General features: G+C 35.3%; 2 protein-coding genes across 6 annotated transcripts in view; one reads left to right on the plus strand and one right to left on the minus strand.

Annotated features, from left to right (window-relative positions):
* The window catches only part of col18a1b (collagen type XVIII alpha 1 chain b), a 53,347-nt gene extending 41,832 nt beyond the window's left edge, over window positions 1-11,515 (plus strand). For all 4 annotated transcript variants that reach the window (XM_048200894.1, XM_048200891.1, XM_048200892.1 and 1 more), the window contains 14 exons: window positions 1,184-1,255; window positions 1,340-1,405; window positions 1,495-1,528; window positions 1,733-1,786; window positions 1,904-1,938; window positions 2,681-2,794; window positions 2,879-3,035; window positions 3,245-3,309; window positions 3,406-3,534; window positions 4,195-4,227; window positions 7,107-7,463; window positions 9,118-9,315; window positions 9,579-9,694; window positions 9,794-11,515. In XM_048200894.1, the coding sequence (XP_048056851.1) occupies window positions 1,184-1,255; window positions 1,340-1,405; window positions 1,495-1,528; window positions 1,733-1,786; window positions 1,904-1,938; window positions 2,681-2,794; window positions 2,879-3,035; window positions 3,245-3,309; window positions 3,406-3,534; window positions 4,195-4,227; window positions 7,107-7,463; window positions 9,118-9,315; window positions 9,579-9,694; window positions 9,794-9,998 (1,635 nt within the window). In that variant the 3' untranslated portion in view covers window positions 9,999-11,515. The remainder of the gene's footprint in view (window positions 1-1,183; window positions 1,256-1,339; window positions 1,406-1,494; window positions 1,529-1,732; window positions 1,787-1,903; window positions 1,939-2,680; window positions 2,795-2,878; window positions 3,036-3,244; window positions 3,310-3,405; window positions 3,535-4,194; window positions 4,228-7,106; window positions 7,464-9,117; window positions 9,316-9,578; window positions 9,695-9,793) is intronic.
* Window positions 11,516-11,675: 160 nt separating this feature from the next.
* slc19a1 (solute carrier family 19 member 1) lies at window positions 11,676-24,946 on the minus strand. 2 transcript variants are annotated; one of them, XM_048200896.1, is made up of 8 exons: window positions 24,804-24,946; window positions 24,673-24,723; window positions 22,261-22,327; window positions 21,746-22,056; window positions 18,067-18,847; window positions 15,627-15,819; window positions 15,148-15,289; window positions 11,676-13,015 (listed from the first exon to the last, which is right to left on the minus strand). In XM_048200896.1, exons 4-8 carry the CDS (start codon window positions 22,016-22,018, stop codon window positions 12,818-12,820), a joined length of 1,587 nt encoding a protein of 528 aa, XP_048056853.1. In that variant the 5' UTR covers window positions 22,019-22,056; window positions 22,261-22,327; window positions 24,673-24,723; window positions 24,804-24,946; the 3' UTR covers window positions 11,676-12,817. The 2 variants fall into 2 exon arrangements, with proteins under 2 accessions (XP_048056853.1, XP_048056852.1); XM_048200895.1 differs by having other exon boundaries at window positions 24,631-24,723.
* Window positions 24,947-27,074: the final 2,128 nt, after the last annotated feature.

The following is a 27,074-nucleotide window of genomic DNA, read 5'->3' on the forward strand; positions in this document are numbered from 1 at the left end:
GTCTGAAAAGTGTGATGCACGGGTACATGCCTGAGGCGTTCAGAAGTAATTAGGAGATTTTCAAAAAAGATGTAAGGGATTTTATAGTTGTTGAAATATGTAGCTGAAAGTCAACACCTAATGGTTTAATAATCAGAGAATGTAAATCAAAGAAACTAATACTCCCAAATCCCTCTCATTACTCACACAAACACACTTCCAGCCGTCTGTTCAATCTGAATGAAATTAAAGTAAAATAAAATTGTATTTAGTCCGATTATAACTAGTTTAACTGTAATTCAGCATTCTGTGCATGGCAATATTTACTTAGTTATAAATTATAGCCAGGGCTGGAAATGGCTGAGATTCCAACATGTTCTCCAACCAATACGCCTACATGTATATAGGTCATTTGTCACTTCCCTGAAATACGACCCATAGGAGCGTTTGCTAAAGTTGCACCCCATCAACAACAGGACATATTTTCATTTTAATGCATTGCCCCCTTTTATCTGCATCATATTTTAGGTTTTGCGAAGATCAGTTGGCAGAGCATTGCTATTTCAAAATGCAATCAAGTGATCATAAAATCGTGGGGTTGATCCCAGGGAATGCATGTGCTCATAAAGTGTAAATGCACTATAAATCACTAAGGGTAGGTTTAGGGGTATTAGCAGAACACATTTTACACATGAGGAAAACCAATGTTTAGTCAATAATTCGAGAAGGTCCATACTTTAAGCTCTTGATTCTAACTTGCACTTGGCCTTTTGAAAAAGCAGTTCTTGTAATTGTTTAACTGTAGGATTTGTTACAATAGAATAGAACTCAAATGGGTTGCACATTTTATCAAAGGAATAGCAAATCTTCACACTTTGGGAGAACGTTGATGAATGCACGCCACTCATGGTTACAAAAGCTCAGAACGCGCGATTTATACAATTAATTAATAGCCTGATTCCATGTTTCGGTGTGTGGGTTAGATTAACGGCAGCATGTGAGAATGTGAGAAGTGTTGGTATGTGTAAATCTAAGCACAATAAAAGAGAAACATAAAAATGGCTCTAACTATGTGTCCATTGGTCTGATCAACTTTAATTGTTGCTTACAACTATATTTCAAATGCATTTTTATTATATTAATTTTTTTTAGTTTGATTTTTGAGCATAATTTGGTATATTCTTGATTATTCATAATCAAAAAGGGTCGACCTGGTCTGAATGGAAAAAAGGGGGCGAAAGGTGATTCGGGTGGAGGGTATGGCGTTGGCTATCAGGTAAAAATAAGCACTTTATTACTATGTATTTTGTTTTCATTGTTACTATAGAAGTTCATACTGTATTTTTTATACTGATTTTAGGGACCCCCTGGTCCGCCTGGGCCACCCGGTCCTCCTGGACCTCCAGCTCCTGGGGAAAGACTGAATGTGAGTAATGCACTAATATCTTGTAGGTTTGTTTGCTATAAATATAACATTTGTATTGGCTCACAGTTTTTGATGTGATCTACCTTAAGGGTTATGATGATCGCGGCTCAAGGTTTCCCTATGGTGAGTTGAGAATGAATCTGATTTGTCATTTTTCAATCCGTATCCAGTGTGATCACATTCCAGTTTAGCATTTGTTTGTAATGAATCAATGTTTTCTTATTCCAAAGGAAACTGTGAGTCTTCTAAAGAATGTGTGTGTTGCCTTAAATAAAAGCAGCTGCTAACTGAATTGATGTAAATGTATCTTAAATGTCATTACTGCAGCTATCAAAGGGGACAAGGGTGAAAGAGGAACACCTGGCATCCCTGGTTTGCCAGGTATGATTTATTGAAGCATCAAGCCAGATATAAAGATTCAGAGTACTGAATATCATCTCTTTTTTTTTGAACTGCAAAATGTGAACGTAACTTGAATGTCAATGTTATCTGCCACAGGTCTCACTACCACCTTTGACATTTATGCATTTAAGGTAATGTTTCCAACCATACACAAGTTTTCTGTTTACATGTATTCAGGGCTTGACATTAACACCAGCCACCGGCCGAGGGTCAATTAACATGAAGATTAACATGACGGCACATGCTCGTCGATGAGTTGAATCAACTCCACAGCAACTACATAAATTTATCCACTAACCATTCAGAAACGTCCAGTTTCATTCTAAAAGTTGTAACTTCTTCCTGAGTCTCTCCATCAGTGTCGACTCCGGTTTGAACAATGTAAGGCTGAACACCGTTACTGACAATCCTCATTTTGGCTGCGTGAGATTCTCCAGCTTTGTTGTTGTTGAGCTGTTAAAGCTCCGCCCTCTTCTGGAGAGGGGGCGGGAGCAGCAGCTCATTTGCATTTAAAGGGACACACACAAAAACGGTTTGTTTTTGCTCACACCCAAATAGGGGCAAATTTGACAAGCTATAATAAATGATCTGTGGGGTATTTTGAGCTGAAACTTCACAGACACATTCTGGGGACTTATATTACATCTTGTGAAAAGGGGCATAATAGGTCTCCTTTAAAGATATCTACAGTATATGGCAGTTTTCCCCATGGTATCGATGTCAAAATTGTGGCCAGTGAAAATGCTGAGTGGCTAGTAACTTTGGAAAACCATTAGCCACAATGGCTGGTGAGCAAAAAAGTTAATGTCAAGCCCTGTATGTACTAATGTTTTGCTGAAAATGTACTCAATTATGTAATATGTTATGCTGTAGCATGAGATGAAAGGTGAGCTTGGTCCTAAAGGGGAGAAGGGAGAACCAGGAGGAGGTTTCTACGACCCTCATCGTGGTGGAGTACAAGGTCCACCTGGAAGACCTGGACCACCGGTGACACAGACATGAATTGATTAATCGTTATTTCTTCTTATTGTCTAAAGTGGCTTACTTGACTAAATGTTAATGTTGGTATAGGGCCCTAGAGGTGAATCTATTAGTGGACCTCCAGGTCCTCCGGGGCCTCCTGGAGCCCCAGGAATCGGTTATGAGGGTCGCCCAGGTAGTCCTGGCCCACCAGGTCCACCTGGACCACCGGGATCACTGCTGCCAGATGCATACAGACCTTCACAAAGTAAGGACTCCACACACTGCCACTTACACGTAAAATATCTTTTTTGGGATCCCAGGGATGCAGATTTGAATCTGACCTGCTTCATGTCCTGATCTCATTTCTTGTCTCTCCCTTTTTCCAGTCTTCTCTCTTGTTGTCCTGTCCATTAAATACAAAAGCTCATAAATAAAAAAAAGTTGCCTTTTCATTTTAACACCTTAATCCTTTAGCAATCAGTATTCCTGGGCCACCTGGGCCACCCGGACCTCCTGGAACCCCTGGACGTTTACATGGGGTGAGTTTTCACTACTGAAACACTGCTTACTATTGGTGGGAATACTTATTTTCTATGAGATAATTAATCTTTTCTAGTTTGTTCTCATTTCCTCAGGTTATGTTTTTGAGGTCTTTTGACATCATGGCTGCATCAACTATTCATCATCCAGAAGGCACGTTAATCTATGTGACAGACAGCAGAGAACTTTATATGAGAGAACAGGATGGTGTCAGAGAAGTCCTGGTAATTGTCTAGGCTTTAATATTTTTTTCTTCCTGTACATCTTTATGTAAGAACTTAAAGGCCAAAGTATTCTTCAGTGTCAATCCTCAGTGTCAATCCAGCATACTTTGAAAGACTCAAATGTGAGCTAGATGGAGCAAAATGTGGAAAATAAAGTATAAAGGGCCATTATTTTTTGTCTTTGTGAACTTGTGTGTGGACAACAGCGCATGTGTGAGTGATTGACCATTCAAATACAACAAGTATTAATCTCTGCAGAATAAGTGTGCACTCCTCAATTAGTTTCAAACCAACAGGCAAAGCAGGTAAAGTGGTTTAAAATGTCCACTGAAACACCCAATTTGGTTCTGCAAAGACAAGTATCAAAGAGAAGTTTCTGTTAGGTGCACCAAATGCATCCATTCACTGTCGCAGCCAATGGAGTATACTTTGAAAGGTGCTCAAATGTGCACGTCGGAACAGAACACAGAAAATAAAGTATACCTGGACCTTAAGAACAGTCTTACATACTACAGTATATTTACCATGTTCCATAACATCACATTTGCATTTTCTTAATCCTAATAAATGCTGCATTAGCCCAGAGGTTTATTACTTGGCATTCATGTACCTACCACCTTTTTGTAAATATTTCTGATGTTTCTGTTTGTTTCATTTCAGCTTGGAGAATATACCCCTTTCCCCAGGAGTCAGGTGAGTAACAGACTTAAGTAATTAATAAACGCTTATATAATACAAAAAAACTGCTTTTGCCTATTATGTATGCATGATGTGACTAACACAAGTAACAATTCAAGCCATGAGTAAAGGTGCATTAGTTAAATACTTTAGTTAAAGTACAAACCCGATTCCAAAAAAGTTGGGACACTGTACAAATTGTGAATAAAAAAGGAATGCAATAATTTACAAATCTCATAAACTTATATTTTATTCACAATAGAATATAGATAACATATCAGATGTTGAAAGTGAGACATTTTAAACTGTCATGCCAAATATTGGCTCATTTTGGATTTCATGAGAGCTACACATTCCAAAAAAGTTGGGACAGGTAGCAATAAGAGGCCGGAAAAGTTAAATGTGCATATAAGGAACAGCTGGAGGACCAATTTGCAACTTATTAGGTCAACTGGCAACATGATTGGGTATAAAAAGAGCCTCTCAGAGTGGAAGTGTCTCTCAGAAGTCAAGATGGGCAGAGGATCACCAATTCCCCCAATGTGCGGCGAAAAATAGTGGAGCAATATCAGAAAGGAGTTTCTCAGAGAAAAATTGCAAAGAGTTTGAAGTTATCATCATCTACAGTGCATAATATCATCCAAAGATTCAGAGAATCTGGAACAATCTCTGTGCGTAAGGGTCAAGGCCGGAAAACCATACTGGATGCCCGTGATCTTCGGGCCCTTAGACGGCACTGCATCACATACAGGAATGCTACTGTAATGGAAATCACAACATGGGCTCAGGAATACTTCCAGAAAACATTGTCGGTGAACACAATCCACCGTGCCATTCGCCGTTGCTGGGTAAAACTCTATAGGTCAAAAAAAGAAGCCATATCTAAACATGATCCAGAAGCGCAGGCGTTTTCTCTGGGCCAAGGCTCATTTAAAATGGACTGTGGCAAAGTGGAAAACTGTTCTGTGGTCAGACGAATCAAAATTTGAAGTTCTTTTTGGAAAACTGGGACGCCATGTCATCTGGACTAAAGAGGACAAGGACAACCCAAGTTGTTATCAGCGCTCAGTTCAGAAGCCTGCATCTCTGATGGTATGGGGGGAAAATAAGTTGATTTTAAATTTCATGGCATCAACACATCTCAAAAAAGTTGGGACAAGGCCATGTTTACCACTGTGTGGCATCCCCTCTTCTTTTTATAACAGTCTGCAAATGTCTGGGGACTGAGGAGACAAGTTGCTCAAGTTTAGGAATAGGAATGTTGTCCCATTCTTGTCTAATACAGGCCTCTAGTTGCTCAACTGTCTTAGGTCTTCTTTGTCGCATCTTCCTCTTTATGATGCGCCAAATGTTTTCTATGGGTGAAAGATCTGGACTGCAGGCTGGCCATTTCAGTACCCGGATCCTTCTTCTACGCAGCCATGATGTTGTAATTGATGCAGTATGTGGTCTGGCATTGTCATGTTGGAAAATGCAAGGCCTTCCCTGAAAGAGACGACGTCTGAATGGGAGCATATGTTGTTCTAGAACTTGGATATACCTTTCAGCATTGATGGTGCCTTTCCAGATGTGTAAGCTGCCCATGCCACACGCACTCATGTAACCCCATACCATCAGAGATGCAGGCTTCTGAACTGAGCGTTAATAACAACTTGGGTTGTCCTTGTCCTCTTTAGTCCGGATGACATGGCGTCCCAGTTTTCCAAAAAGAACTTCAAATTTTGATTCGTCTGACCACAGAACAGTTTTCCACTTTGCCACAGTCCATTTTAAATGAGCCTTGGCCCAGAGAAAACGCCTGCGCTTCTGGATCATGTTTAGATATGGCTTCTTTTTTGACCTATAGAGTTTTAGCCAGCAACGGCGAATGGCACGGTGGATTGTGTTCACCGACAATGTTTTCTGGAAGTATTCCTGAGCCCATGTTGTGATTTCCATTACAGTAGCATTCCTGTATGTGATGCAGTGCTGTCTAAGGGCCCGAAGATCACGGGCATCCAGTATGGTTTTCCGGCCTTGACCCTTACGCACAGAGATTGTTCCAGATTCTCTGAATCTTTGGATGATATTATGCACTGTAGATGATGATAACTTCAAACTCTTTGCAATTTTTCTCTGAGAAAATCCTTTCTGATATTGCTCCACTATTTTTCACCACAGCATTGGGGGAATTGGTGATCCTCTGCCCATCTTGACTTCTGAGAGACACTGCCACTCTGAGAGGCTCTTTTTATACCCAATCATGTTGCCAATTGACCTAATAAGTTGCAAATTGGTCCTCAAGCCTCTTATTGCTACCTGTCCCAACTTTTTTGGAATGTGTAGCTCTCATGAAATCCAAAATGAGCCAATATTTGGCATGACATTTCAAAATGTCTCACTTTCAACATGTGATATGTTATCTATATTCTATTGTGAATAAAATATAAGTTTATGAGATTTGTAAATTATTGCATTCCTTTTTTATTCACAATTTGTACAGTGTCCCAACTTTTTTGGAATCAGGTTTGAAGTTGTCTAGCTGTCCCTAAGTTTCATTTCCCCTTTTCTCATGTTTGGACAAGATTGAGACACACACTGACTTAGGCCCAAGGTTTGAGAACATTTAGGTTTCAAAAGCATATAAATATATTAATCCTGCAAGGAAAAGTAGTGTTAGTTAAATTTCATCACACTATCAGGACATGAGGAGACTTTCAACCAGTGTAACAAAAAATGTTCATGTAGAAAATCATCTATTGCACCTTTAAACACATGCAAAATCACCATGGGAAACTTTTCCAGCCTCATGTTAAACTTCTGATCACGGGATTTAACCCACAAAATTTTGCCGGACAGTGGTAAATGTGACTGCATTCTTCTCAATCCTTTGTTTTTGCACTGTTGATTTCTAGGATAAACAGTTGGAAGCAGTGGTTCGCTACTCTCAGGACTACCCCACTACTTCATCCCCACAAGCTCCTCCACAACGAGAAGACCAGTATCCTGTGCCACACGATCCCAGATACCACCCATCATATGACCCATACAACAGACACACATTTCCACACTCCTTTCCCCCAACCGATCCACAGCACTCTCCATCAGTCGACCTAATTCACCAGCACCATCCTGATTCCAGAAAGCACATTCCCAGCAGCCACCCGGATCAGTCTGGCTATCCTGACAGAAGATATGACCGTACGCACCACCTCAGGCCTGTCATTGATGAAGCCAAGCTTCCAGCTCACATACACACATCAGGTCCTGCGGTAAGCACCTCGTCATAATTGTTTGCTAGTCTACTATTTTTGCCTATGCACCATGACGAATTTCAACAAACTGTAATAGGAAAGTAATTTCCATCAAACTGTAAACAATCATCAATTGCTAATGGACTTGCTGAAAGGCTTGCTCACATTAACAAGCATTCACAAAAATTAGTTATAAAAAATAAGAAATAAAATAAGGTGACGTTATTCTAACTATTGCCTTGCGTTTTACCAATTCAAAAGTTTGGAGTCAGAAAAATATATTTTTAGAAAGAAATTGGTACTTTTATTCAGCAAGGTTGCATTAAATTGTGGAGTAATGATGCTGAAAATCCACCTTTTCCATTTGAAAAAATATATTAACAGAGAAAATATTATTATAATATTACATATTATTAGGCCTATATCTTTTAAATTGTTTATATATATATATATATATATATATATATATATATATATATATATATATATATATATATATATATATATATTTTTTTTTTTTTTTTTTTTTTTTTTTTGATCAAGTAAATATGGACGCCTGTTTTCACTACCGAATAAAAAAATGTCATTGCGATTTTTTTTCTCAGAATTGCATGATATGAAGCTAGAGTTGTGTGTTATAAAGTCAGAATTGCGAGATAAAAACTCGCAATTGTGAGAAAAAAAGACAAATTTGGGAGATAAAAAGTTGCGATTATCTTTTCAATTTTTTTTTATTCAGTGGCGGAAACAAGCTTCTATAAGTAAATGCAGCCTTGGTGAGCATAAGAGACTTCTTTAAAAAATAATAATAATAAATAAAAAACTCACTAACCCCAAACTTTTGAATGTTAGCATATAAAAATAGAGAATAACAGAAAATGTCCAACCCAGTTGGTTAAAGTGATGGATAAGAACTATTTGTAGCACAACCTTTTTATTTGAAATGATTTGTTTCAGTTTTCAACTAGTATTAATCAAGTCTCATTTATTTATATAGTGTTTTATACAAATAATAATAAAAAAAAAACAATAGTGTCATTATTAAGCTCAATTCAGTTCAGTGTTGATTCAGTTTAATCCAATTCAGCTAAAAAGCAGCTCTGCCGATAATATTGTCATTATTCAGCTCAAGACAAATCAGTGTAATAGTTGACATTCCAGAATGTATTTTAAACAATAAATAAATAATTGGAAATTTGTTAACAACACACTCTAAAAAATGCTGGGTTAAAAACAACCCAAATTGGGTTGAAAATGGACAAACGCATGGGTTAAATGTGCTGTGTAGTTTTATTTAACTCAACTATTGTTTAAAAATTACTGTATTGCTTGCTAAAAATGAACCCAAAATATGTTGGAAATTAACATTATGTGTCTGATTTTTAATTTCCAACCTATTTTGGGTTCAATTTAAGCCAGTCATATAGTCATTTTTAAAAAATATTTGAGTTAAATAAAACTACCCAGCACGCTGGGCAAACATTTAACCCAACCACTGGGTTTGTCCATTTTCAACCCAATTTGGGTTGTTTTTAACCCAGCATTTTTTAGAGTGTAGAAAATGCTAAAGGTCAGCGGATGTCCTTTTATATAATCTATATTGTTTGCAATCTTCTTGTAATATAAACTTGTCAAGTTCTCTTATTCATAACTCTCTGTTTTGTCACTCCAGCTGCACCTGATTGCTCTCAACTCCCCCCAGCGGGGCGGCATGCGGGGCATTAGGGGTGTAGATCACCAGTGCTTCTTACAGGCACAAGCAATTGGGCTCAAAGGAACATTCAGGGCTTTCCTGTCATCCGGCTTACAGGATCTGCACAGTATTGTTCGAAAGATTGACAGGGATCGGTTTCCTATAGTAAATCTTCAGGTAAGATCCTTCATTTGTCACAGAGGGTTTATTTATTTATTTTTTTAGAGCATATTTTTGATCAAAGATGTTTAAAGGTTTAGTTCACTCAAAAATGAAATTTCTGTCATTAATTACTCACCCTCATCCTGTTCCACACCCGTAAGACCTTCGTTCATCTTCAGGTTGAACGTTGTTGTCTATAGGGAGGTCATATACCTCTCGGATTTCATCAAAAATATCTTAATTGAACTCAAACTAACCTTTTAATATATTCCCCACAGGATGAGGAATTATTCAGTAACTGGGAATCCATCTTTAGTGACTCAGAAGGCAGGTTGAATGATAACGTGAGCATCTATTCATTTGATGGTCGAGATGTTCTCAAAGATGATGCCTGGTAAGCAGGTCTAAGACATTCCTAAACAACTAGAACCTTAACAGAATTTATTAGAACGATTAACCTGAAATTTATTTTCACCATAACCACTTCCAATAGGCCAGAGAAGATGCTATGGCATGGATCAAGCACTCGTGGAAACAGGCAAACGGACAGCTACTGTGAAACATGGCGAACTGATAGTCCTGCAGTCACAGGCATGGCTTCCTCTCTCCAAGATGGCTACCTTCTTCAGCAGCTGCCACACAGCTGTGCCAGCTCTTTCATCGTACTGTGCATCGAGAACAGCTACACTGCTGAGTGAACCAAAACATGTGCTTGAGTCACATCACAAACTGATACTTGGTTTGTGACTAGTGGTTTTGTATGTTCATCTATGTGTATTTTAGATTAAAAATTGGACCATTTATTTTTTGTTTTAATGTATTAACTGCTGTGTGACAGCCATCAGTATATCAAATGATATACGCTACTCCGTAAGCCTTACAACAAACATTTTATCAGAGCAGAAAATATACAATGAAATACTTGAGTATTTGAAAAGAAAAATCAGACTAAACATTTAAAATACAGCCTTCGCAATGCCTTGCTTCATTCTAAATTTTAATGACTAATTCTCTTTAAACTACTTTGTTGTCATTCACATTTGTATTTAAAATGCTTTTATATAAACATAACTATGTAACCTTTTTACATTTTTATACTTTGCAACTCAATCACATCAAACTTTCCATAATTGTAGTGCAAAACGACTAGTTGACTTTCTCTAACGAAAGATGACTTGAAATAGGTAAATCATTGTTAGTTTTTTTTAATATTTATTTTATTTTTTACACTACTACAGCCTGCTGTATTTTACAGTCGACCACTAAAAATCTGTTTTTTACTGCATTTTCAATGGCACTTACATTAATTAATAAATACAACCTCTATTTTTTACTCGTCACTGGTTGTTTCACTCTTAAAAATACTGTAATATTTACTTGGAAAATACACTCAAGGTTCCAAAAGGGGGTTTTCACAGCGATGCTATAGAAGAACCATTATTGGTTCCCCAAAGAACCTTTCAGTGATCAGTTCTTTAAAAAGAACCACTTTTTTTCTTAGTGTGAAGAACATTCTAAAAATCTAAAGAAACTTATAAAGAAACAATGCAATGGAATGTTGAAGGTTCTTCATGGAACCATCGATGCCAATAAAGAACCTTTATTTTTAAGAGCGTAAAGTCAATTCCTAGTTACTAGTCATACTGACCCCAATCATTTGAATGATAGTGTACAGTATATGTAACAATATTGCCAGTTATTCTTGTCTATTTAGCTACAGCATGAACTACCATTGTGTCTCTGAGCATCGAACAGTAGTGTGGATTTGTTTCTGAATGAATCAGTTTTTTTGAGCGAATGATTCAATGACTCACTCATAACACAGAAAGACACTTGGTGCCATAATGATAGAAAGGGGTCCTGAAAAACCTCATTTACACATTTATGATGTTTCTCTCTGCAAACAGAGCTGTTGAACTTTATAACTTTATTTGTCAAAAAGATTCAAGCTGGAGTTTGCAACAGCCTCCATCAGACTTTTCAAGAAATATGGGACTCATTTTATCATCACTACACTGACGATGTTTGGGGCTCAGACAGCCTACTCTGAGTTTAAATCTAGACTCCCCACTTCAGCCAGGCTTAAACGTAATTTATCTCTCAACCTTTATGAGAGATAGTTATGCATCATTCCAGTCATGTCTGGCAGAATCGCAACCAATTCTTTGGACATCTACTTCTGAAACAATAAAAATAAACATCATTTATACATACACCATCTGTCACTTGTTTTCCTTGTTTCCACCTTGGGATACATGTTCTGAAATCACTAGAACATGAATAATGTTCAGCTTTGCCAGACAGCAAAGAACATTTCATTTACAACTCTTTCACTCCTGTCAAGAGTTGGAAGAAGACTAATTCGCAAAATGATATACAAATAAAAGTTTTTATTTAATAACAATTTATTTTTAATTTGACATGGTCTGGAGCTCCTATAATGTGATCACACTATAAAACAAAATAAAAAAACAGTAGTATTTATTTTAAAATTCAGTAGAACTAAGCAAGTGTCCTGTGTGCAATACATTCTTGTTCATGTGAAATTATGGTAACACTTTACAATTAGGTCTCATTTGTTAACTAACATGAACTAACAATGCACAATAAGTTTTTAATCTTTGTTAATGATACTTAACAAAACTCCAGCTGTTCATTGATTGTTCATGTTAGTTCACAGTGCATTAAACACAACTCTTGATTTTAACAAAGTATTAGTAAATGTTGAAATTAACATAACTAAGATTAATAAATACTGTAGATATATTGTTCATTCTGAGTTCATGTTAACCAAAGTAATTAACTAATGAAACCTTATTGTAAAGTGTTACCAAAATTTATTTTATACAGGTTATGTAAAGATATTCACATTTGTCAATAAAAATAGTCATGTCACCAAGCATTGCACAGAATTGAGCAACAGTGTGAATGCAGCAATTTCTCCTTCCTGTTTAAAAAATTCTGTTATTGCTCCACACTAGCTCCACTACGGGTTTTCTTTTTCCCATTCCTAAACAGAACTGAGCGATCCTGGAATGAAAGAAAAGACTGGAAGAAAAACGGTCCTCACTGCAATAGTAATCATTTAAACTGTAATATCTAGCTGCAAATAATACTTCTGGCATCACGGTTCTCTGAAGTTAAAAAATCAATTAAACTTGCAATGTTTGGCTTGCAAACATTCCTTATAAAATTATTTTACACTATCTTTGTTAACCCTAACAAAGATAACCTTATAAAAATACAAACTATTAAACAAAGACATCCAGATCTAGCAATGTCTCGATCCGAGACTAGATTTTCCATTGGCGTACCATCCTACGGACCTCAATCACTACATTTAATTTCCATAAAATGTATAATTAGATTTTGATGAAGTTTAAAAACGTGCCATTCCTAACAAGTGGACAAACATAAAATGATAAAACCAAGGCTATTCATACTTAAATATTCAGATTTTAAAGTAACAGCTAAAGAGATGGAGAAACTCCACCTGTAGGCACAGTTCCTTTGAATCTCATGTCTTGATGCCGGCTCCATTATGTGCGGTTGTGCCGTCACTCGCTGCTGCCATGGGACTAAGTTCAGTGGCTGTGGCTCCTCCCGTAGCCTCTTGCTCTGCGCTTTGATTGCGGTAATGACACGTGATGATAAAGGCACTACAGCCCAGATAAATCACAGTCAGCAGAGTGAAGTAAAAGAAATAAACAAAAAACTGCAAAAGAGAAAGAGAGAACCAAAATCAGACCAGAATCATTCTGCATTATAATGTTACTGTAATTTCTTCTATTACAGTACAATCGCTCAGACCCATTTCTCAATACTTGGGCCACTTTTTCAAAACTCTTCATACAGTGACCACAAAAGCAGTCTATGTGGGATAAATGTGGATCATTTATTATTGCTTTGGGGGACATTCAACAACAACATCATCTCTCAAATGAAATGACAGACACAAACACCACCAAAACTACGTACCACAGGCCAATTTGCACATACTTTAGGGTCAGTTCACCCTAAAATGAAAATTCAGTTGTTTGCTCATCCTCATGTCATTCAAACTTTTGTTCATCTTCGAAAATAGAAATGAAGATATTTTTAATGAAATCAGAGAGATTTCTGTCCCTCCACTGGCAGTTTACGCAACTACCACGTTGAGGCTTCAAAAAAGTTCATAAAGAGATCGTAAAACTAATCCATATGAATTGGACGATTTAGTCCAAATTTTCTAAAGAAACTTGATGACTTTATGTGATGAACATTTAATTTAAGCTTACTGTATATTCACATATAAACATTCAACAACAAACACCTCAGGTGTGGTAAACAGAAGCTCAAGCATGTTTTCTTGATGTGCAAGAACCAGTGAGGTTCATTCTCGTGTTACGCAGCACGTTTGAGCCTCATCAAGAACCAATAAAGTTTGTTCGTGTGCATCAAACAGGTTCGACTGAGCTTGTTTATGTTCGTTGATCAACGTTTATATGTGAATAAAAGCCTAAATTTAATCTGTTCACAGTGCTTCCCACACATAGGCTTTACTTGGGTGGGCCGCCCAGGTATATTAACTGCTGCCCAAGTATATTTGGAGACACATTTTTGCTTTTATTATTTTTATCCTCTTATTCTTTTATATTCACCCAAGATAATGAAACCATCCGCGATCGATTAATTAGTTTCGTACCTGCTCGTTACGTGTGTGTCAGTCTGTTTACTCCCGCTGACATTCCCACGGGCGCTGCATGTTGCAAAGTCACAAGGCGGCGCTGTTGCGCCTCTACAACAGCGCTTCAGACTGCTTCAATGTGATTCTTAATCAATGAAAAGCGCAGATTTATGCCAAGCGATTGCTAATGAACTCAAGTTGATGAATTATTACAATGTCTACTTTATGGCCTTTATATATAATGTTTTATATGGAATTCAAATTCATTTCAATAAAAAAAAAAACCAAAACACACATTATTTGTTTGTCACATGTAGAAGACCATTTTTGTGCCGTGGGTAATAGGAGGATTTTTCACCCGGCTACCACCGTGAGTCTCTTCAGAAAATTTGGACTAAACCATTCAATTCATATGGATTAGTTTCATATGGATCTTTTATGAACTTTTTGAAGCGTCAAAGTGGTCAACGTAGGGACAGAAATCTCCCAGATTTCATTACAAATATCTTTATTTGTGTTTCGAAGATAAACAAAAGTCAAAACAAAAGTCTTACAGGTTTGAAAGACGTGAGGGTGAGTAAATTATGACAATTTTCATTTTTGGGTGAACTAAGCCTTTAAACGAAAGTTCAAAACATAATACAAAACTGAATAAGAAAACTATTTGCTACATTTCTACAGTAATACCATATTGAGATATGGTATTTCAAATCTAAAAAAATGGAATACTATCAAAACAATCAGATGTAGCTGAACGCCCACACAAGTGTTAGTCTTTCAATTTCATTAACATCGATACAAAAGGAGAATACTTAGGTATAATTTTGTACTGTAATGTAAACAATGACCATGTAACATTTACTGCAGTGTATTCTTGTGTTTTGAAGATATTTTATAAAAGTAATCATTGCGTAATGCTACATGTTTTTTAGGTCATTGTTTATGACAATGTGTGCTTGTTGGGTGCAAACCTTTACTAGTGTTATGTAAGAGAGAGTTGATTTGAGACACGTATGAAGTGTTTTAGTAGTCTTAGTGCATTTTGAATATGAAATGAAATGCTGTGCCAAACTGAAAATAACAACTGTGTGTAGAGTTTTGAAAAAGTGGCCCAAGTATTGAGTACTGGTCCTGTTTTTCTGTGTAAATATTAACAGAAGTTAATCTAGAATTTTACACACCTGAGAATGAACATCCAAAGCCAATCCCCTCTTATCTGCCACAATGAGAGTGATGACTGTCTTCAGGATTGTTCCAAGAAATGTGTTTACTCCGAACACTAAAGCACACAACTCTTTAGTGAGAGAGGAGGCAATCTGGAAACTGAGAGGAAAAGCACAAAATTAATTATTTACAGACAAAATGCAGAGAAATAATTGTAAAAAAAGAGTTAATTTTCTTTAAATTGTTTAATTTCCTTAGTGTTTTTCTTTTAGTTTCATCAAAAACTCCTTATGTGGCAAACTACAACAAACTTAAAGTTCTTGATCTCTGTGAAATAAATGTTTGTTTTCACAGGTGCATACAACTCATCTCCTCTTTTTAAAACTTCAAAACATTTTATGCAATATGTGCCATTGATGTTTAAAGTGAGTTTTTGACAAATAAAATGCATACAAAAAAAAAAACATTTAATAGTAAATAGCTTTATATCACTCACATGGCAATAGGCACCAGGAACTGGTAGAAGCCTCTGAACAGGGCGTATGCCACATAGCAAACCCAGATATTTCCTGTGAGTCCCATGAGAAGCAGCAGACCGGCCTGTGCCGCGGTGATCACTCCAATCACCAGTTCAGACCACAGATTCCATCGAATCTTCACATAGCCTGCTGCGAATGACGTGATTGCACCTATGGAGCATGTAATTATCATGCTGATTAACAAACATCTATTCTCACCAAGTCCAAATTTGTGTATGAAAATCTGAAAAACTGTTTGCAAATATTTTCTACTTGAGTGTCATTTACAGCATCTGGTCGTGCAGAGTATAGCTCCAACTCTGATTGAACGCACCTGAATCAACTAAAAACTCCACAGGGAAGCAGCTTCCCAGCACCAGGAATAAGGAATCCTGGTTTATGTGTTTTGTTTTATTTTTTTATTATTTATTTTTTTGTGTGTGTGTTTGCCAAGCACATGTCATGCCCAAGCTCAAAGGTTGTGGAACATGAACTTTGCTTGTTCTCGCCAAAAATAGTAAACCATCATGTATGATGTAAACCTCAATTAAGATTTGTAATCATTTGGAGATTAAATGTCAAGATCCTAGTAAAAAAAAAAAAAAAAATGACCCGTCAAATGCATTGGGAACTCTGATGACCCAGATTGAAATTCATGCCAGTATAAATAAGCAGATAATTATTGTCTGATGTACTGGTTGATAACCAATAAATGGCTGTTATTCTAAATCTATAGCATTTTGTTTTAAAGAGAAAGAGAGAATTGCAACAAACACAAATCTAAAACTGTACACTCTAAAAAGGCTGGGTTAAAAACAACCCAAGTTGGGTTTAAAATGGACAAACCCAGTGATTGAGTTGTTTTAACCCAGCGGTTGGGTTAAATGTTTTTCCCAACCTGCTGGTCAGTTTTATTTAACTCAACTATTGTTTAAAAATGACTATATGTCTGGCTTAAAATGAACCCAAAATATGTTGGAAATTTAAAATCACACACATAATTACTACACTAAAAAATGCTGGGTTAAAAACAACCCAAGTTGGGTTGAAAATGGACAAACCCAGCAATTGGGTTGTTTTAACCCAGTGGTTGGGTTAAATGTTTTTCCCAACCTGCTGGTCAGTTTTATTTAACTCAACTATTGTTTAAAAATTACTATATGTCTGGCTTAAAATGAACCCAAAATATGTTGGAAATTAAAAATCACACACATAATTACTAGAGGCAACAATAATAATCAAAAAGTGAACAATTTAATAAATGTTTATTGTTTAATTATTATTTGTTAAACTTTTATTACACATATTAATGAATGTTAATTACCAACATACTTTGGGTTCATTTTAAGCAAACAATACAGTCATTTTTAAACAATAGTTGAGTTAAATAAAACTACCCAACAGGTTGGTCAAACATTTAACCCAATCACTGGGTTTGTCCATTTTTTTTTTTTGTCCAACTTGGGTTGTTTTTAATCCAGCATTTTTTAGAGTGTATAAATTGTTTGTCCGCTAAAGTGGTTTAATTACTGCCCAATGCAATTAAAAATACATAGTTTGTTGTACTTTTAAGAACTAAACATAACTCATGTCACACTAACTCACTATGACTTGCCCTCTTCAACAAAACACTAAAGCGTTAAAGTGGAGATGAAACAGAAGTAGTCACAGATCTTGGATTTCGTATTGTGACCTATATCCCAGTTTTTCAATGGATTATCAAAAAAGAAAAACATGTAGGTTCTATCCATCCGCTGTTAACTGGATGAAGGCAGATCTGACTGCTGTCAGTTGTAAGAAAGGGTCGAGATTTAAACAAACTAAATGACTGGGAAGTTGACATTTTGATTCAAAACATACATGGATGAATTGTTCACAATAAGATCAATAAAATGCATTAAGCAATAGATAGGGTGAATTTTTAATCTTTGCCATAATTTATTGCTATCCCTATAAGTTTGTGTTAGATGATGAAAAAATAGATCTAAATAATAAAATAAGGGGTTTGGAGATTGATAACCGATATTAATCAACAGTTGGCAGACAAGGCCCTTTGCCAACAAACTGTTTATTCATTTGCTTAAAGGGTTAGTTCACCCAAAAATTAATTCCTCACCCTCATGTCGTTCCACACCTGTAAGACCTTCGTTCATCTTCAGAACACGAATTAAGATATTTTTGATGAAATCCGAGAGCTAATAATGAGCCAGCATTCTGACGTAGAACCTGGAAGCGTTAAATGAAGGTCTTACGGGTGTGGAACAGCTTGAGGGTGAGTAATAAATGACAGAAATTCAATTTTAGGGCGAACTAACCCTTTAAGAAATCAGAGTGGATGCTACTTACTAAAAAAACTGATCATTTTTCTGTTTTAATTGAACAAACACAGCAACTACAGCAAGATATAATCCATCTTACCTAATAATGTAGAGGCAGCCTCAACAGCTCCATTGTAGACATGCTTGTTTTCCGTGGCAGGGTAGACTTTATTCCACAGGATGTGCACATAAAACACAACTAAATAGTAACCAGTGGAGTTGAACACCCACCACAAGCTCCAAAGCCTTAAACTAGGCACTTTCACAACATTCTTTAACTCCTTCAGCATCTGAACAAACACTGAATTTGCCAAGGAAAAGGAAGTGTGGTTACTGCCCAGTGCTGCCACACTGCCATCCCTCTCCTCAGGCTTCATTCTGGCCAATTCCGATCGAGCCGCTTCCTTCCTCTCCTCCTCCAGGCGGGCTCGGTTGAAGAACATGCTACGCTTGGGCCACGGCAAGCAGAAGGACAAGAGTAGCCCGAAGCTGACAAACCCCAGAGAGACCGCGCTTAACGTACTGTATGATACGTCCCCCTGTGACACACACAGCTGACCCAGCACAGAGCTCGTGAAGACTCCCATGAGCACCGACGAGCGGGAATAGCTGGCAACACGCTGGTAAACCGTCGCTGGTACCAGCGAGAAGATGTAGGAGGAGTACGCCACACGGGCGGCCATGGTGATGCCGTAAAAGAACTCCATGAACTGCATCTCCAGCAGCGAGGTGCCCAAAAGCAGCAAGAGCCAAATGGAAACATGACTCAAGCTCTGAAGGATCAGCACAGGTTTGTAGCGAAGGTAATCTGTCAGCAGAAACACGGGCACCAGCACGGCCATATAGGAATATGAGAGGACTGGGGTGATTTCATTGGTAACCTGTGAAGATCACAGAAAGTCGTCGTTACCTCTGATATGGGGTAGAGGGAGAGCAGGGATAATTGTATTAATAAATGTAACATCAGTAATAGCATAATAGACAATGCACTTACCTACATACAGTGTGAAACATCAGATTATGAATACCCATGATTAATTGTTAAAGTATGAACAGTGTGAAAAAAGATAGCCAAGGATTACGTTTACACGGGGTTAAAGGATTCGTTCACTTCAGAATTAAAATTTCCAGATAATTTACTCACCCCCATGTCATCCAAGATGTTCATGTCTTTCTTTCTTCAGTCGAAAAGAGATATTTTTTACAGGATTTTTCTCCATATAGTGGACTTCACTGGGGTTCAACGGGTTGAAGGTCCAAATGTCAGTTTCAGTGCAGCTTCAAAGAGCTCTACATGATCCCAGACAAGGAATAAGAGTCTTATCTAGCGAAACCATCGGACATTTTCTAATTTTTTTAAAAATATATACTTTTTTAACCACATATGCTCATCTTGCACTGCTCTGTGATGCTCCACGCATTATGTAATCATGTTGGAAAGGTCACGTGTGACGTAGGAGGAAGAACCAATCCAGTGTCTTCAAAGCAAACGTGCAAAGACTAAGTCAAATTCCCTTTACAAAAAAAGGTAAAACAATGATGTCGGATTTGAAGTTGGAGGAGAAAATGAGATGGAGTTTTTCGCTCTACCGCGGTACTTCAGCCTACGTCACTCATGACCTTTCCAGCATGATTACGTAATGCATGGAGCATCACAGAGCAGTGCAAGATGAGCATTTGTGGTTAAAAAGTATATAAAATTTTTATTTTTTTTAGAAAATGACTGATGGTTTCGCTAGATAAGACTCTTATTCCTCATCTGGGATCATGTAGAGCTCTTTGAAGCTGCACTGAAACTGACATTTGGACCTTCAACCCGTTGAACCCCAGTGAAGTCCACTATATGGAGAAAAATCCTGGAATGTTTTCCTCAAAAACCTTCATTTCTTTTCCACAGAAGAAAGAAAGACATGAACATCTTGGATGACATGGAGGTGAGTAAATTATCAGGACATTTTAATTCTGAAGGGCCCTATGATTTCCATGATGCAGAAAACGTGGACGGAATCCAGTCATAAAAACGGAATTTACTGTATAAAGCAGAATGTCACGGAATGTGTTAAATTTTTTAAAGAATAAATCAAATGTAGGTCAGTACACTTAAATCACATCACAATATAGACTAGTGTCTGTGCATATAAAACCTCAAAAAGACTATTTAAATATGAATCCTGCATGTTCTGTGTTTCTGTGTGAATGAATGGTGCAGATGTGCAGTTTCATTTCCCACACACACTGAATCACGTGTGACGCTGAGGACATGAATGCATGAACTTCATCTCCAGAGCCGCTCTGAGAGTCACTTTATCAGCATTTTATCATCATATCATGAACACACAGAAACTCAAAGGTCTTCACTGCAACCCGTCAAAATAAAAGTTTGGTTTAACTTGAAGAAATTGTGACAGAAATATATATTACTGTACAGTAGAACTTAGCTACGCCTCAGTATAATAATAATAATAATAATAAATTATTATTAAAACTTCATTTTATAAGGAATAATCACTATTTGTCTTCCATGTTTTAACTTTAACAGTAAAGCTCTGTTGTGCAGCACTTTGTTTGAGAAAACACATATGATTAAAAGATAAATTAATGTTTTATGCCTTCATTTGATTGCCAGAAAAATTAAAATACACAACACAGAAAAAAAAAAAATCATTTCATAGAAGTTTTTTTTTTTTTTTTTTTTATTAATAAATTTGGTTATTTTTATCAATTCAATTAACTACACATGCTTTTTGATTATTACAATTTAATTAAACCATTAAAATGGAATCCAGACAACTTAAAACAGAAAACACAGAATTTGGTAAAAATGAAACAGAATTTGAGGGGAAAAAACGTATTTCATAGAGCCCTAAAAAACATAAATTTTTGTTAAATTGTTGTTAAATTGTATAGTTTCATGATTTCTATTAATTAGACATGCTATTGACATGCTATTGATTTAACCATTTAAATGGAGTCCAAAAAAATGAAACAAAAATTAAAAAAACGGAATCCAGAAACAGAATTTGGGGGGAAAATAAATGGATTTCATTAGAAATGGAACCCTAAACACCATCAGTCTTCCTAACAAGTACGCAGTTTCACAATGTAGTGCTACTTTTGATTTGTCAGGAAGAAGTCAGCTGCTGAGCGAGCTTCAGTGCGCATGTGACACACGTGAGCACGCTTCTGAAACCCAAAATGACAAATGACATCACAATTCTGACTTTATAACTCGCAAAAAAGTCAATTGTGAGATAAAAAGTCACAATCATACCTTTTTTATTTTTTATTTAGTGGCAGAAACAAGCTTCCATAATTTAGGTTTCCTTATCAAGCAGATTGAAAAAATAAAAAATTTTGCTTTTTTTGCCAATCAGATACATTCATGTACTATGTATCTGTATCCTAACAATTCAGGATTTAGAAATGTGTTTACAAGTCATTTAATGGTTAATAACTCTAATGAGTCAACATGATCTAGGATTCAGTTCAGTCCTTCCGCAAAGCAAATCTGACCCACTTTAGAGGAATGTGAACTCTGACCACATTCACATGGCTTTCCAGAACCCAGCAGCTGTGACAAGAGTTTGAAGACCACGTTACACAATCGTAACTGTGTATCGACTATTATTGGAAACAAAAATAAATACATACTGTAGTATGTAAACAGTCCCAGTGTTGAAAACATTGAAAACATGTTTACCACCAGTATGATTTATAAGTCACTCATTTAACAGTCACTCATTTTCACAAACTACAATAAGAGTAGAGTATCACCACACCTGTTCTCTGGAGAAGTTCTTCTCTGCACTGAGCAGGTACGGCGTGATGAACGGCTCTCCGGGCTTCAGCTGCACCATGAAGCCATAGAAACAAAGATAAACGACGGACCATATCCAGGATCTGGTCCTCTGCGCTTGATTTTCCAGGTCTTCCTTGCTTTCAAGGATGACTGACTCTGGAGCCACACTCTCCACAGTGTGTCCATTGCCATCAGTCCTCATTTCCTCCTTATTATCCTCTGTCCGTTCATTGCATATACTCTCTTCCACCATGTTACAGCAATACTACTGATGCTGTAAAGCGGAATTACCTAATGATGTAAAAAATGCAGAAGGAATGTTAATAGCTGAAGGCTTAGCAGTTTAACACAGACTGGGAATAAGCAAGCGACTGCACTAAACCCTAAGACATGTGGGGTGTTAACTATTACTGGGAGCTGAGAGGACACTTTCGTAATGATACAGCATTGTGTTAAACAGCTACAAGACGACATTTTCTGTGTGCAGCCATTCACCTTTGCCCAGCTTCCAGCACCGTCAATGATTAAAATGTTCTACCTCACTGGACAGCACATTGTGATTCTGTAAAGAAGCACAAAAGCAAATTAAATTATTAGTTTGATTTTTATAATAAAACTTAATAAATTTGGGATCGGTATGACTTTTAACGTTTTTAAAAGAAGTTTCTTCTGCTCACCAAGGCTGCATTTATTTGATTAAAAATACAAAATAAACAGTAATATTGTTCTTTTGAATTTTCTATTAATCAAAGAAACCTGAACAAAATGTACACAACATTGATAATAATCATAAATGTTTCTTAAGCAGCAGATCATCATATTAGAATGATTTCTGAAGGATCATGTGACACTGAAGACTGGAGTAATGATGCTGAAAATTCAACTTTGATCACAGGAATAAATTACACTTTACTACATATTCACATAGAAAACAGCTGATTTACACTGGAATAATATTTCACAATATTACTCTTTGTTTTGTGTGTGTATTTTTAATTAAATAAATGTATCCTTGCAGAAGAGACTTCTTTTAAAAACATTAACAATCTTACAGATCCCAAAATTTCAAACGGCAGTATGTGTATATAAATTAACATGTACATATTGTTATATATATATATATATATATATATATATATATATATATATATATATATATATATATATATATATATATATATATATATATATATATATATACATACACACACACAGTACAGTCCAAAAGTTTGGAACCACTAAGATTTTTAATGTTTTTAAAAGAAGTTTCGTCTGCTCACCAAGGCTACATTTATTTAATTAAAAATACAGTAAAAAAAACAGTAATATTGTGAAATATTATTACAATTTAAAATAACTGTGTACTATTTAAATATATTTGACAAAGTAATTTATTCCTGTGATGCAAAGCTGAATTTTCAGCATCATTACTCCAGTCTTCAGTGTCACATGATCCTTCAGAAATCATTCTAATATGCTGATCTGCTGCTCAATAAACATTTAATGTGTACAGTTGTACAAAATATTTGTGTACAATATTTGTTTTCAGGATTATTTGATGAATAGAAAGTTAAAAAGAACATTTTTAAATTTAAATTTTAAATTTGCATTTTTATGGGATATTTGCCTTAGTTAACAGGTACAGGTGACTGCATTTGACTTAAGTGATTGCCAGTTGATGAGTGGGAATGGAATAAAATGCCCCTGAAAAATACCCTAACTATAACAATATGCAAAATGCGTGAAACAACGCGATAAAAAAAAAAACGGTATAGAGAAATTACATTTTGATAAATGGAAACTAAATTTTAAAGCGACAAACAAAAATCCCTTGATATTCCATGACTTGGACAAAATATATATATATATATATATATATATATATATATATATATATATATATATATATATAAAAATAAAATTCCCTGACTTTCAATGTCTGGAATAGACCTTTTAAAATTTCATGATACTCCAGAAATTCCATGACCTGTGAAAACCCATATATATATATATATATATATATATACATACATATGCATACATATATATATACATACATATGCATACATATATATATACATACATATGCATACATATATATATACATACATATGCATACATATATATACATACATATGCATACATATATATATACATACATATGCATACATATATATATACATACATATGCATACATATATATATATATATATACATACATATGCATACATATATATATACATACATATGCATACATATATATATACATACATATGCATACATATATATATACATACATATGCATACATATATATATACATACATATGCATACATATATATATACATACATATGCATACATATATATATACATACATATGCATACATATATATATACATACATATGCATACATATATATATACATACATATGCATACATATATATATACATACATATGCATACATATATATATATATATATATATATATATATATATATATATATATATACACATACATATGCATACATATATATATATATATATACATACATATGCATACATATATATATATATATGCATATACATTATATATACACATATACACACACATACACATACATAAACAATATAGACTAAACTTAAATCAAGACAGCATGAACAGTAATAATAATGTGTCAGTCAAAGGAGTTTCAAACAGGAGTTCTTGAGTTCATGCAAATGAATTTACTGTAAACACTGAGTAAATCACATGCATTACAAATAACAGAGCAATATCTTCTCTTATAAATCTCATAACCAAGTCTGCTTATTCATGAGTAACAATATCTCGTTAGTCATTGGATGTTGTTTGCACATAATCTCACCAGTGTTCAGGTATGTGTCGAGCTGACTCGAGTTCAACTTGCCTGTTGATTTCCAGTGGTCACTTTATATCCTCTGGAGGATCATCTGTGCGACTGAAGATATTCAAGTGCAAGTTATTTAAAGGCACAACGAGATAGACTTTAACCCATAACAACACAATGATCACACGTACCAAATCTGACACTGAGAACTGTTCAGTCTAAAATCCACGAGACACATGCATGCATGCAGCCGTGCGCGCCCAGTGATCCACTGACTGCGCATGCGCACCGGATGTTGTTTATATTAACTTGACGGATGAATCTTTTTTAATGAACGCTTCATGGAACATTCGCAAAACTGATCTAAATGATTCATTCTGAATGAATCTGACTCACTGAACCGATCGTTTCTGTCTCTGAGTTTCATCCTGAAACGTTAAATACTTTTGTATTTGTCAATATTTGTCAGTATTGTCAAAAATGAGTCAAAACAGAGCTGTTCAATCATGATGTAAAATTATATAGGCCAATCCGGAAGGCTAATTTGCCTTGGGGTTTTTTTTTTTGTTGTTTTTTTTTTTTTTTTTTTTTTTTTGGAACGTTTATCTACAACATAAATTATACTTATTTCATCAAACATGAATTTTGAAGCTGAGGATCCTGCAGCTGTGTAATGTGTTATGATGCTTTGCCAAAGGAGGGCGCCCCAAGCATAGGTATAAACTGAGGGTTTTTTTTTTTTGTTTTTGTTTTTTTGACAATTTTACTTTAATGATCAGCTATCAGTTTTCCTTTAAATCACACACAATGCACAGTAACTAGTGACTACCGCCCTAAGAAATTAATAATTAATGTAAGAAAACAGCTTATAGTACAATTAACATGGTTTTATTGCACACAGCGTGGGTGTAGCAACTCATAATGTAATAACTGCACATAATGTAATAAATATTATATGTAATAACAATTTTTACATTATGAGAAATTAACACTTTCTATGAAGTCTGTATTCTTAATGCATTATAATACATGCCTTATAAACAACTTTATAATATGTTGCATCATCTTATAAATAATAATAACAACAGGTACAATACATTATAATATTTACCTATTTGTTGTTATAACTTTTAAGAGTACAATGCATTATAACACCAGATGAAGCCTGTGTTTATAATGCAACAAAAGGGTATTATTAATGCATTATAATACTTATAAACAACCTTATCATGTGTTTTTCTTCTCATTAATAATTGTAACAACAGTAATAATACTTACCTAGTGGTTATAACTATTAAGAGTATGATGATTTATAACACACAATATACATAATTTTATCCACTTAAGTTATAATGGATTATATATCCCATAGTTTCCTATCTTTTACCTTCCCAAGTCTCATATCTTAACATTATTTACTTAAGATGTGCACAGTATCATACTACATTTAATGAGTGTCTTTTATTGCTTTAAGTAAAGTGACAAAGTCTTCCTTTAAACATCTAAAGCGCTTTATAATGTGGTCATAATATTTATAAGTGGTATTTGTCTGCTTTAAGTAAAGTAACAAAAGTTAAGTTTTCTTTTAAACAGAAGATAAAGATGTAAAGATATAATGAAGTGAGACATTTGACATTTTTTAATTGCAGTACTTAGAAACTATAATGTGTTCCAAATCATCAATATTCTATTGTTTGTAAATGTAAAAGAGTTTCCAGTGAGTTTAAAGAGAAATAAAAATCCTGTCATCATTTACTCACCCTCAAGTTGTTCCAGACCTGTATGAGTTTCTTTCTTCTGTTGAACACAAAATAACTTATTTTAAAGGTGCAATGTGTAAATTTTAGGATCTACTGACAGAAATGCAATATAATATACATTTTATTTATATACATTGTTTTACACTCCGTTACAATTATGACAACATGACAATATTTTTGAGTTTATAATGTATTCAATTTCTCATAATGCAAAAATTATTACATTATGAACATTTTATTACAATAATAATGTAGCCTAATACTTCTTACATTATGTGCATTTATTACATTGAGTTGCTACACGTGACATTTAGGTAAACTAGAAACGCTGTTGAAGCACCAAAACACACCTGTAGCCAATCAGCATTAACCCTCTATGGTACGGTGTTGCCTCCAGGCAACATGGTCTATTTTAGTTTGTTTTTTAAAAATAAGCCACCAATTGATTGATCAAACATATCTCAGGACAGAATAACTCAAATACTAATCAATAAAAGTGCAAAAAAGACCAAAACATGACCAACAGGTGTCCATTTTGTGTCCTGTTTCAGCACCTGTGCACATGTCACATGACTCCATATTTTCTCCATTGAAAAGTGCTTTTTTCACTTGTTTGTAACCATTTAATCACCCACAAAAAATATGAGTCACCTTCACTGGCAAGTAAAGAAGTATTTTTAAGAACTTTACATTATATATCAT

This window comes from Megalobrama amblycephala, linkage group LG8 (genome assembly GCF_018812025.1).
Source record: "Megalobrama amblycephala isolate DHTTF-2021 linkage group LG8, ASM1881202v1, whole genome shotgun sequence".
Classification (NCBI taxonomy): domain Eukaryota; kingdom Metazoa; phylum Chordata; class Actinopteri; order Cypriniformes; family Xenocyprididae; genus Megalobrama; species Megalobrama amblycephala.

Excerpts from the sequence above, each read along its gene's own strand:
- slc19a1 (XM_048200896.1), bottom strand. The coding sequence starts at position 22,018 with ATGGTGGAAGAGAGTATATGCAATGAACGGACAGAGGATAATAAGGAG. Across the intron at positions 15,820-18,066 it reads GGCTGCCTCTACATTATTAG|GTGCAATCACGTCATTCGCA; the intron begins GTAAGATGGATT and ends CATGCTCCATAG. Across the intron at positions 13,016-15,147 it reads CTTTGGATGTTCATTCTCAG|TTTTTTGTTTATTTCTTTTA; the intron begins GTGTGTAAAATT and ends TCTCTTTTGCAG.